Here is a 13,642-nt window from a genome sequence, read left to right as displayed (position 1 = left end):
GCTGCTTGGGATTACTGACACATTTACAAGACAAAATACGCTGAATGGAGAGGTGCGAGTGGATTTAAGGTGGGCCGGATTTACGAGTTTTCTTGTAAGTTTTGGTGATTCTAGTGTTAATGCTTCTTACCCTTCCAAACACAAAAAAATGGGCTTGAGTTTGGGGGATGCAAATTTGCTAAAAAAGAAGAAAAAAAACTGACATCTCCAAGATAATTTTGTGGCCTGGTTTTAAAGTGTTCTGATATTATCCTAACTTTCTACCAGACATATTCTTCAATAGTCTAGTAACAAGGGACTTTACTAATCCAGCACTGCATAAATGAGATAACATGCCATTGCCTGCCACCTTGAATACACGCACAACTGTCAATAAATAACAATGTACACTACGAAAAACACTTGTTAAAATTTCTTTTTCTTAGCTTTACCTTTCCTCAACCCTTCAAAAAAGCACAATAAACAGCACCTCACACTTCCCAACACAGCTCTATGCATACATTTGTGACTGGAATTCAGTAGTTATCAAAATCTTCCTGCCAAATAAAGTGACCAGTAGAATCACACAATGAATTTAATTTCAATAGCAGGTTATCTGTCCAACCAGCTGGCCAATTATGGAAGATACTGGATAACTGTGCCTGCTTACAGCAGTTATGTTGAGATTAAATGTATAGGGATATATTCCTATTAGCCCAACAGTGAATAAGTAAATTCATAAAAAGTATGAATAGATGGAGGATTAAAAAAAAAGATCACATACAATGATTAACAGTTTAGTTTCATAGCGAGAAGGCTTCTACTACTATGTATGGCTGGAAAACTATGTATTAGTTACAATTTAGTCGAACATTTTAAACTGAAGAAGTGTTTCATATGGTTCACTATAAGGAGGAAACACCATATATTTAAAATGAATGAAAAGGAATCACTTATTGTCAGCATTGACATTATTCCTTGAAAAGTGTGGAGAACCCAAGTAAGATTATTCAAAGAAAAATAACCACCTGTTTTTAAAATTCCATAAGGTAATTTGTACTTTGAAAGAGCAAGATCTTTATTTCTTCCATTAATATCAGAACACTGCATAAATGGGTTGTATCCTTTATCAATACTGTAAAGAAAAAACATGAAAAGAAAAACATGAAATGTGTACTGTGCATTCAGAAAACAACTACTATGTAATAAATTACAACTTACACAGTGCTGGAAATGTTAGCTTTAGTGAAGCAGGGATGAGACAAGCTATTCTTCTTTAAAAATCTGAAATGAAGAATTCAGTAGTAGTAACTAAGGGGGACAAATTGCATTTTATGTTAGTGTTACAGCAGAATACAAATTTTGATTCTATTATTGAATGTTTGTAAGTAGCAATATCTGGATTCCCAGAAATACCATTACCACAAAATGAATGCATTGTACATAGCATAATGGCAAGATACCCTGATATATCAAAAAGACATTAGGTTAAATTGCAAGTAGTAAATTGGTCCTGGCCATATTTAATTCATGTGTGATGCTGCCAGCATAGGTTCTGATATACACTGACTATGAAATGAATTAAGTGGATCTGAGAATTTTTTATCATGTGGTTTACCTATGGATGCAAAAAAAAGTGACGCAAGCAACACCCACACAATTTCGGGCTGCTACTTAATAATGCAAGAAATCATTAATCAAATTTAATTATGGAATATGGGGGATTTTTTATTACCCTTATGTGTCAAAGCAACCCAACCAATAATCTTTCACCCCTTACAGAATAGTTTCTACACAATTATAGCTCCAGTAATTACAAGTAAAATATTGCAAGCTGCTGTTTTAACTTCTTGATCATACTAGACTTCATATATTATAACACTATAATTACACTTTTAACATAAAACCACTAAATCTCACCTTGAATTTAAAAAAATCCCTCCCATCATGTTTTGCTATTTCTATCTAGTTAACTATGGCAGACATGTCAAACTCACCACCATTGATGGGCTGCTTCGACTGCCATACGTGCGTCAGTGGGCCGCACTGTAACAATTACTATTATACCATTATACAAAGTTACTGTAGCTTTCTTTCCAATACTGAAAACTTTATTGTAACACTTAAAGTTTAAAGAAAATCAATTTATTTCCATACAATCTCCATACAACAGCGTACAATTAGAGTCTTAGCCTCTTAGCTAGGTCCTTATATTATTATATTATATTCATTGCTTATACAGGAGCCTTACAGCGTGAGATCTATTTCTTTTGTCCCGACACTTGGCATCTCTTGTTAGTAACCAGTTCGTCAATATCAGGCTTGAAATCTTGTGCAGCTGCAACTTTTATGAGGGATGAAAAGTGCTCAACAGTAAGTCTTGAGCGCTGTGGGGTTTTGGTAGTTTTCATTAATGAAAACAATTGCTCACAAATGTAAGTGCTTCCGAACATATGCAGTACTCTCGATTCCAACTTACAGATCTGCACATACGAGGGTGGCAGGTAAGCATACAAGCCTGGCACACCAACTTCGTTGTATTTTGCCTTCAGAATAGAATCTGACTGCAGTTCAATCAATTCCATTTGGATATTCTCAGGCGCATTCTCAACGTTGTAAAAGAACAGCGCAAAGCCCTGTTTGTGTGAACTGAAATCACGAAAACGCTCACTGAATTCATTGCTCAGTTATTCAATTTGGAAAACAAATCCTCCAAAAATCTAATTTTACTTTACTAAGTTTACTTCAAAGTTTATATTTTAAAATAAGCCAATATGCAAAAAACCACCTGACCTACACTAATTTTACAAACTCAGAATCACAAAAATATGTTAATAAACAACTCACCAACTTCTCGCGTCCACTTCAGATCTGTAGTCTGCAATAACTGTTCTTTACAATACTAGCACAAAATTACATAAAACTAGAGCAAAAAAATGTGAAAATATGCGGGCTATTACTACTCGTGATGGTCAGTTCTGCCCAGTGGCCAGTCTCAGAAGCCCAGCCAGCAGTGTAGCCTAGCAGGGGTGGCTCTAGGCTCGTGGTGGCCCTGGGCAGAGAAACAATCGGTGGCCCCTTCGCCCACCAATGTCAATATGGTATCTTATGCACGGTGGGTGGCCACGTCCGTTGCGGACACTGCATAGCCACCTTGTGCTCATGACACGCTTCTATATGCGCGTGTCCGTAACTTGAAAGCAGAACGTTATAATACTACATATAGCTTACTGCTCCGACTCTAGCGACATTAGCAAATACAGCGTACTAATTGACAAGAAACACAATGTTTTTCGGCCACATTGCCGTCAGCTATGTCGTTATTTTCTCTTTCTGTTTTATATTCAATACACTGTATATTGGTGTGGCGGACCTGTGCAGGTGCACAGTTTGCACATGCCAAAGGTCGCCCCTGCTGCAGCCTAGCACTTCAGTTATCATGTTGCGGCTCATTAACTTTGGTCAAAGCTCGAGGCTATACTAGCAGATGATGTTTCCGGTACCGTAGTGCCAAGGGAAAACGCGCTTTTGTCAGAAGGCAGAAGTAAGAAAAGTCAATAAGTAACGCAGAAGATGCAGAATGATTCAATCACAAACGATAGTAATCATTTTGTACAAGTTCAATGCTAACTAGGATCTGTCATGAAGGGCCGCACAGATTCACAACACATCAAAGTTTGAAGCAGATGGGCTACAACAGGAGGAGACCACCCCAGGTGTCACTCTTGTCAGCTAAGAACAGGCAACCGAGGCTACAATTTGCACAGGCTCACCAAAATCAGGCAACAGAAGACTGGAGAAACATTGCCTGGTCCGAGGAGTCTCAATTTCTGCAGTGACATTCAGATGGCAGGGTCAGAATTTGGCATCAAAAATATGAAAGCAAGGATCTATTTTGTCTTGTATCAACGGTTCAGGGCTGGGAGTGGCAGTGTAATGGTGTGGGGGATATTTTCTTGGCACACTTTGGGCCCCTGTATACCAACTGAGCATCGTTTAAATGCCACAGCCTGCCTGAGTATTGTTGCTGACCATGACAATCCCTTTATAACCGCAGAGCACCCATCTTCTGATGACTATTTCCAGCAGGATGACGTGCCATGTCACAAAGCTCAAATCATCTTAAACTGTTTTTTTGAACATGACAATGAGTTTACTGTACTCAAATGGCCTCCACAGTCACCAGATTTCAATCCAATAAAGCACCTTTGGGATGTGGTGAAATGGGAGATTCACATCATGGATGTGCAGCAAGTATGTGATGCTATCATATCAATATGGACCAAAATCCCTGAGGAATGTTTGCAGCACTTTGTGGAATCTACGCCATGAAGAATTATGGCAGGTCTCAAGTCAAAAGGGGGTCCAACCCAGCATTAGCAAGGTGTACCTAAAAAAATGGCCAAGGAGTGTAGTTAACAGTAACTGTAGTGTAGACCAACCAAAATAACAAACACAGGAATTTTTATAATAATATATTTACAGTATAGAGATAAGAACAGCTGGTGTGGATAATTAGTATAGTCCCACAGGGGTTAGCCTTTTTTCCAAAAGTAGCAGCGCGTTGAGTGGGCAAATGCTTTGGGTGATTTCCACAGGTGCATCTTAACCATTTGGTTTTCTTATGCTAAACTAGAAAAACTCTTTGCTTAAAGCAGCTGTCCACATGCAGATAAGACTGTACATGTGGGGAGCTACAGTATAAGGTAGATATATTAAGGCAAAATTTCATGATAACGTAATGGTCTAGTTACCTGTACCACTTAAAGAATTGTACATATTTGTTTTTTGATATATACAGTATGAGAAAGAAAGAAAGATTATATATATTATACACACACTACATTTTTAATGATATATTGTAATATGGAGCATTATTATTTCAATTATTGGTTGGTAACTCTGCTAAAAACATAAGAGCTCATTTTCCAAAGATTCACAGCCAAATTTAGATGATGATAATGGTATGTGCATTACCTACCTGTCTCCAAAAAGGAACTTGTTCAGGTTCTCACTGCCAATCCTATTCCTATTGGCTCTCCTGCCTGACAGGACGTTACTGGGACACAAACACAAGTCACTAGAATTACTAGCAACGTAAATGAGTATGTTTAGCAGCTCAGCTAAATGGAGATCTGTGTTCATCCAGAAGCCCTTCTAGCTACTAGCTTTGGAAAGGCATTTTGCACAAGAGTGGCTCCCTCAGCTTTACAATGTGCACCCCTCTGCCTACATTGGTCCTCCTCGAAAAAGATGTAGGACAGGGCAACATTTGTCTCTGTATAAAGTATGGATAAACTGACCCACTTGAAAGGTTTTTTTGCAATTTGACCAATATTTTCATAAATCAGATTTCTTGACAATCCACACCCTTAAGAAAAAATACTACATCCTCAAAGTAAGGCAATATGTAAGGCAGTATCAAGTTAATTCTCTTGTTGAATAAGTTTCTTACTGGTATTGCTTTACATGTTTATTTTAGATTTTATATTCTGTTTGAATATGTTATCTAGTAATTGATTATTTAAAATATTTTATATTTAAGGAGCTTTTCAGGATACCATGTAGATTTGAAATTATCTATACCACAATTGTATACATATGTTACATCTTAAAACACTTACCTAGTAGGAAAGTGAACATTAAGTTTAGGAGTTAACCATAAAATCTGGATGACAAACACAGAAAATATTACTGATAATAATCCCCAGATAATCTTTTTCATGGTTTTACAACCTGCAATTAAAGAAACAAAAGGTTAATGCAGTCAAGGTTATAATCAAGGTCACACAACTTTATGTACTATGAAAATACCTCCATCAGTGCAAAACGACTTATGTTGATTCTAAAAAAAATCTTAGTGAACCTCAACCCAGGATACGGTTATGGTGATGTGCTTTTAAAGCTACAGCTGCATATGGTGTTTGCTGACAAGGATTTGGTTGTGGACATCAAAAGCAAGGTAAGCTGTCAAGGTGAAGAAAGCAACCTTCCACACAAAGTTAGCAGGAGGGTTTCTGAATTTGACCAGCGTTATTGACAAAATGTTTAGACTAGTGTTCCAGGAATTTAAGCCTATTAAGACTGAATTTCAAACTGCCTCAAATGTTTTGTTTTTTTCCTCAGGTAGCAAAGGAGTGACATCAGTAATGCTATTCTCAGCAAGGAGGATAAATTTGGACTTCTGCTAGGGATAGCACTATGAAGGGATACAAATTCTGACAGGCTTCCTCAGAGGGGACACTGCCTCTGTGATCAAAGTCACTATAGCAATTAATAATGAGGAGGCTACAGCGGTAGATAGACACTAAGCTGAAAACACTGGGTTTTGTAGTGTGTGTCTAAATTAACACACACCCCCAGTGGTTGACAGAAGCCAGGAAAAATTGCCTTAACACTGACAGAACAGGGTGTTGGTCCCCGTTTCAAATAACTAAACAACTTTTTAATGATTTTTCTTGTTTTATAATTCACAAAAAAGGAGTGTGTTGAGAATGCAACCAAATTAAAGGATACTTATGATGGTGTAGTGTCAAAAAAACAGCAGCACCCTGTTTGAATGTTCTTTCCATTGTCACCAACCTGAAAGAAGAAAAGTGATCTGGTTCCATCTTCTTGATCATCTAGCTAAATCTAACATTGTCACTCAATCCCGAGTTATCCTGTATTTACCCAACCCGAGGAGTTTCTATTACAGTATATGCAAGCATATATAAACATAAGTGGCAAGAAAGGGGCTCAAAAAGAAACAGAAAAGAAATCGAAAGCTACATCCAAGCCTAGACAGGCATCAAGTCCAAGTTCAAGGTATGGCCTTTCAGAGACTTCCCAGGACTCCGCTCCGCTGCATTGTCTCCGGTTGAGAGCGAAAATGGGAGCAAATGTGCAAGTGATGCAGGTCACGATAGCTCATCGATTCCAGAAGGTCACTTGAAACTAGAAATGGCCTTGTCCGCACTTTCAACTACCCCTCGCGAGCTGGGAACAACGGCTGTAATAGGGCTTCCCACTTCACCTGTGGAGCACAAAGGCCAAAACGATCTGTCCGACCTGAAGGTAATGGTCGCTACAATGGTCACAGCCATAAATGAGCTCAAGAAAGATATTAAGAAAGATATAAAGAAAGAAATAAATGGTATGCTCAAGACAAATGAGAAGCTGCGGGCGGAGTTATGGCAGGATCATAAAGACTTGGAGAAACGTGTATATAATCACTTTGAGGCAGCCTTTAAAGGTATGCTGGAAAAAATTGAGGAACACATTCAGGAAAATGCGTCCAAGTTTGAGAATAAACTGAGACCATTTGTCGATCAGCTGGAAGACGTTAAGCAGACATTCACAACTCGAATTGAAACAGCCAAACATTTGGCATCCACCGCTGACAGAGAAGCAACAGCTGCAAATTCTGAATGCAAAAAACTTGGTGACAGACTTGCTGCTCTGGAAGATGGATGCAGAAGGAATAATATTAGGATCGAAGGTCTACCTGAGAATCATGAAAGTCCAAACCCAATGAAATTTGCAGTTGAACTATTCTCAAAAATAACCGGAGAAGACTGAAGTCTGACTGAAGTCAGACACCGAGATAGCAGCAGCTTACCACATACGGGGATTAAATACCTCTAAACCTAGGACTCTTGTCGTGCGTTTTGAAAAATTACAATCTTCAAAAATAACCGGAGAGGACTGAAGTCTGACTGAAGTCAGACACCGAGATAGCAGCAGCTTACCACATACGGGGATTAAATACCTCTAAACCTAGGACTCTTGTCGTGCGTTTTGAAAAATTACAATCTAAATTTAATGTGATGTCACTTCTCAGACAGAAACAAGAGATTATATTTGAAAATAACCACATTTGTATCTTCCCTGATTTCTCACCCTCAACAGCTGCTGAACGTGCCGCTTTTTACAACATTAAACAGCGCTTATGGAAAGCTGAGATCAGATATAGCCTCTTGTATCCTGCCAAACTGAAAGTGGACATTCAAGGCCAGAATTACATCTTTACCACTATGGAGGACACAGAAAAAGAACTAAGAAAACTGAGCCCAATACTCTTCTGAAATAAGATTGTGAGTCACACCCTGCCATGGTATGGCAAAGAAGATCTTATTGGCTGTCTAATCTGCTTGCAATGATACTGGTACTGTAGCTGAGGGAGGACTGTCTCCACGCCTATGGAAAACGATCCTCTAAGGAAAGGAAGCATGTCGCTCTACACATTGTTATATCGTCAGCTCCTCCAGTAGCTTCTTCATAGTATTCATAACCTGTATGAAATTGTTTATGGGTTGGAACAATGTTTCCAGTCCCTGCACATCGAAATTATTTGATTGATCAGCCGGAGACGGACTCGGACATTCCTTAGCCCCGCTTCCCAGCCGTCAGCAGGTGAACATGCAGATTCTCTGCGTATGCGCATTCAGGTCTCGCATGGACTGTTGGGAGTTGGAGTTCCGGAATGCAGTCTGCGGCTGACTGAGATAAACATGATTCAATTCGTTGGCGGATCGTTTAGTCATGTCCCAGAACTCCTTACCATTGTGGATGGTGGGCGGTGCCTTGCTCGCCTCCCCCTTCCCCTACTACCCCACCAGACTCCTCTGAAAAAAAAGTTTCTGAAATACCATTATAGCTAAAGTAGCACTTTAAATGTTTCATATTCTAAGTGTTCCCCAGCCAGTCGTTAATCACTATGTAAGAGCCAATCTTAGAAAGTTAAAGTTTTGAGTTAAACTCATATTAATGTTTGCTTAATTTGAATAGAATATAAATTCCTTTTATAGTCAAAACTTATGGTATAGTCTTTTCCCCCTATAAGTTAGTAAAAGATAGAACCTTCTTACTATAACTGACTAACAGTGTGATAATAAGCTCAGTTTGTTTAGAACAGGTCCCAGTAAAGAGGGACTTGAAAGACCAATTTTAAGCTTAGAAATGGGATAAGCATACAGTTTTCTGACCGTTTTGAAATGGTTCAGAAATGTTGAGTAAGAAGTAACAATTTGAGATGTAACAAGATTAAGCTTATAACTGAACTTTTCTTAACATTAATTTTTCCTTTTCCTTTCCTTTAGTTATTTTAATTTTCCTTTTTTTGTGTGAACTGTTTTACTTTAAAACTTAACTAAACTTTTAAAAACGAAGATATTTTGTCTGTGGAATCATTTCTGCGCATCAGGCTTTGTTGAATCCCATTTTTTGAGTTGAAGCTGCAGAACTTTGGTAATTTTGGGAAAACGCAGCTACATTTTTGTCAGAAAACTTGCTAAGGCCTGAACTTGGACTGGAATATACCATCAGAAGAGAGGACACTTCTGCTCCAGAACTCGTCAACGAAGAAAAAGAACTGAATCATTCTGAAGTACTGTGATCTTATCTACTATCTGCATGATCGTGAATGAAAGCAAGGTCACCGTACCTTAAGAAGATTTGAGAGACTGTGATATTATAAAAGGACGTCTCGGAAAAAGACATTTTGGATGATTGGATGTGCTTTTGCCTGAGTCATTGGAGCCTTGTTTCAAGGAAGTAATCTGCCTTGTTGGAACGTCCCTATTGTGACGAAATTGCTGTCAGGAAACGTCCTGTCATTTGCTCGAATTGTTGTCATGGCAATGTCTAAACAGAGCTCAAGTGAGATCAGCAGTGATCTGAGTACAGACTCGAAACCAGAAAATTTAATTAGAGATCTAAAAGATCACATAAGTCAGAGGAAAGATAAGCTTTCCATGTTCATAACTGAGATCGAAAGTCTTAAAAACATTCCAGGAAATCGCTTAATTGTAGCTAAAAGATTTGAAGATTTTTGTGTGACGCACAAAGAGATAGAGGTGTTGTACGAAAAGCTACTGTCTACTTTAAGTAAGGAGGGAGCAATTAAGAAACAGAAAACGACATTTGCCGAAAGCTCTAAGAAATGGAATGAATTTACTGTCACTACCGCGGCATGGCTGGAAGACGCAAATAAACTGTTAGCACATAAAGCTGATGAACAACTAGTTAATCAATTCGAAGAGATGCAATTACAAGAACGGGTTCGTTCAAAGTCAAAAACACGAAAGACATCTCCTCAGTTAAAGCGTGTGCCCTTGATATCAAATTTGATTCTTTAGCTCAGAAAAACGCATCCGTATCGTCATCTTCTACAGCAGTATTAATTGAACAATCAACACTCGATAGTATCCTAGAAACGCTACGTCAACTTAAAGTTAAAGTAGAAGATCTGGAACAAACCACATCTATCACAAAAACCGACACTCAGAGCTCTGGAAATGATATACTAAATGTGCTAGCACGGAATCAAGTCAAATATCAAAAGAATCAAAACGAATGTCAAAGGGGCCAACTCGAATGTAGTAAAGCAATCACTGAAATGGCTAAATCGTTAACTGATCAAAAGACAACACCTGCTCCAGCACCCCCAGCTCCACGTGGTGAAGTACCTCATAGGCAGGTCCCTTTATTTTCAGTAGACCCATTAGCTTATGCAGATTTTATCGGAGCCTTTGATAATGCTATTGGGGATGTGTTATAAAATCCTCAAGATAAATTAGATTATTTAATCCAGTTCACAAGAGGTCCTGCTCAGGATCTAGTTAAAGGCTGTGTGCGACTGCCATCGAGTCGGGGTTATAAAAAGGCCAGAAAGCAACTTGAAATTTATTTTGGTGATGAAGTACTCATAGCTGATGCATACATGGAAAAGGCATTGAAGTGACCTCAAATAAAACAAAATGATAGTGCAGCTCTGAGAGAATATGCATCCTTTCTTGATAGCTGTATAGACGCAATTACAAGTGCAGAAAGTCAAGATGCGTTCAGTAACAACCCAAATATTCGTATAATCATCTCTAAGCTCCCATACACTTTACGAGACAAGTGGAGAAGCTGGGCTTTTGAATTTAAAGAAAAGGAAGGTAGAAGGGCAGGTATTGATGAATTAATTACCTTTCTACATCGCCAGGTGAGGATGATGATGGATTCTTTTTATGGAGATGTTACACAAGGTAACATAGAGAAAAAGGAAAAAACTGAGAAAAGTAGATCTCCTCAGAAGTACGGACAGAGATCAGTAAGTATTTTCACCACCAATATTTCTGATGTAGCCGAAAAGGAGACTCAAGAAATCTCTGTCAAAAATACTGTTAATGATACATGTGCATTTAAAAAACCTTGTGCATTTTGCAGTGACCAGCATATTCTCGCCGAATGTAAAAAAAAATCAAAGAATTGCCACATAAAGAAAGAATAGACTTTTTAAAATCTAAAGGTTTAAGTTTTTGCTGTCTCAAACAGGGTCATCTAAGTAAGAATTGTAAAGAGAGAATGAAATGTCAGACATGTTCCTTCCAGCACCCAGATATCCTGCACATTAAAGGGGACAGTGGAGCCGTATTTAAAGCTACGGCTAGTGTGGCAACATCTACTGAAACTGAAATCGAGACTGGAACTTGTACCTTTACAGGGGCCGGAGAAGAATGTGCACTACAAGTAGTTCCTGTTAAGGTAAAATCCAAGAAAAGTGAAAGGTATGTAGAAACATACGCTTTTATAGACCTCGGCAGTACAGTAACAATTTGCACTGAAAGGCTCCAAAGACAACTGAGCCTTCAAGGGAAAAGGATGCAAGTATTCCTCAAAACTATGAGTAATTACGATGATGATTCAAAAATGCTAACCCAATGTTCTGTTTTATAAGATTTACAAGTCTGTGTTCTCAATGTTGTTGAATATATTGATTTGCCAAAGGCCTTCACACAGGTGAACAGAGAAAGCATTCCACTAAAAGAAGATATTGATAAGTGGGCATATCTTAAAGGAGGTACGTCTATCTCATATTGACTCTGAAGTTGATCTTTTAATAGGAATCAACTATCCAGAAATCTTCAAGCAGTCACGAATCATACCTAGCCAAGGAGGTGGACCTCACGCTATGAAGACTGCACTTGGATGGGTAGTTGGTGGACCATACAAAGAGATAGACGACCTTGCAAAACAAAGTGGTAAGATACCTAAACATTCAATCAATCGTGTGTCAATAACAGAAATTGAAGACATGCTGCTGCAACAGTATAACACAGATTTTCCAGAGCGCAACTGTGAAGAAAAAGAGGAAATGTCACAGGAAGACATCAAGTTCATGCACATAGCTTCAGAATCTGCAAGACTGATAGGTGGCCACTATTGTTTAAATTTGCCTTTGAAGGATGAAACACTTAAAATGCGAATAACCGCTGCATTGCTGAACAGCGTGCTATTGGACTCAAAAGAAAATTGAGCAAAAATTCAGGTTTCCACGAAGACTATAAAGCCTTCATGAAAGACATTATACAGTAGACAATGGTTATGCTGTTAAAAGTACCCAAAAAAGGCCTGAATTGCAATGAAGGCAGAGTGTGGTATATCCCACATCACAGTGTGTATCATCCAAAGAAAAATAAGATTCGAGTAGTCTTTGACTGCACTGCCACCTACCAGGGGATTTCACTTAATGAACAATCACACTCATTGGCGTCCTTACAAGATTCAGAAAGGAGCCAGTAGCCTTAATGGCAGACATTAAGTCAATGTTCTACCAAGTTAAGATACCAGACAAAGACACAGATCTTTTACATTTTCTATGGTGGCCTGAAGGTAACCTAAGTAAAGACCTAGAAGAATTCAAAATGACAGTACATCTTTTTGGTGCTACTTCTTCACCCAGTTGTGCTTCTTATGCTTTGCATAGAACAGCCGAAGATGCCAGAGATACATTTCCTGAGGAAGCTGTTAGCACCGTTCTCAACAACTTCTACGTGGATGACTGTTTAAGGTCAGTGACAACAGAAGAACAAGCAATAAAGCTGGCAAAGGACCTCCAAGCTCTATGTCTCAAAGGGGGATTCCATTTGACTAAGTGGGTGAGTAACAACAGAGCAGTTTTATTGTCCATACCTGAAGAAGACAGAGCTCACGAACAAAAGGACTTAGATTTGAGCCACAGTCTCCTTCCCACAGAGCGTGCCCTGGGCATCCAGTGGTGCACAGAAACTGACAGTTTCAAATTTCAAATTAAGTTGCAAAACAAGCCCGCTACAAGGCGTGGTATTCTGTCTGTTGTTAGCTCAGTTTATGATCCACTTGGTTTTCTAGCACCTGCTTTACTGCCAGCAAAGCTTATTCTAAGGGACTTATGTAAAGAGAAATTTGGGTGGGATGAAGAAGTCAAACACATTCAGAAATGGAAAAAATGGATGGATGATTTGAAGTTACTTACAGACTATAAAGTGAACAGATGCTTCAAACCTACTGGGTTTGGATCCATAAAGACAGCACCAATGCACCATTTTGCAGATGCTAGTGAAGATGGATATGGCACTATCACTTATCTTGTTTTAACAAATGAAGAGGGCAAAAGGCATTGTTCATTCCTGATGGGCAAGTCAAGAGTTGCACCATTGAAACAGGTCACAATTCCAAGAATGGAGCTGACAGCAGCCGTTGTAGCAGTTAAAATGGACAAAATACGTACTTAATGGCTCCCCGTCGGGGAATCGAACCAAACTCCCTAAAACGTTTCCCATTCATTCTCTATGGTAGTAAAAGCACTACCGATGCAATCTATTTTCTGCCATTTCCCGTTTCGGGGGGCGCTGTTCTGCGCTTTTCGCCACTCCGC

At 38.9% G+C, this 13,642-nt stretch overlaps 1 protein-coding gene across 7 annotated transcripts in view; it reads right to left on the bottom strand.

Moving 5' to 3' along the window:
* The window catches only part of LOC120523495 (type 2 lactosamine alpha-2,3-sialyltransferase-like), a 159,976-nt gene that overhangs the window by 63,654 nt on the left and 82,680 nt on the right, over positions 1–13,642 (bottom strand). For 6 of the 7 annotated variants that reach the window (XM_039744862.1, XM_039744857.1, XM_039744861.1 and 3 more), the window contains 3 exons: positions 5,604–5,715; positions 1,201–1,263; positions 1,008–1,114 (listed from right to left, as the gene is read on the bottom strand). In XM_039744862.1, the coding sequence (XP_039600796.1) occupies positions 1,008–1,114; positions 1,201–1,263; positions 5,604–5,715 (282 nt within the window). Of the gene's footprint in view, positions 1–1,007; positions 1,115–1,200; positions 1,264–4,960; positions 5,035–5,603; positions 5,716–13,642 lie in introns of those variants that run through there. The other variant, XM_039744863.1, reaches the window with a different exon arrangement.

The sequence above is a fragment of the Polypterus senegalus genome, chromosome 2 (genome assembly GCF_016835505.1).
Source record: "Polypterus senegalus isolate Bchr_013 chromosome 2, ASM1683550v1, whole genome shotgun sequence".
Classification (NCBI taxonomy): domain Eukaryota; kingdom Metazoa; phylum Chordata; class Cladistia; order Polypteriformes; family Polypteridae; genus Polypterus; species Polypterus senegalus.
The sequence above is the reverse complement of the archived record's forward strand: the minus strand, read 5'-3'. Positions and strand labels throughout refer to the sequence as shown.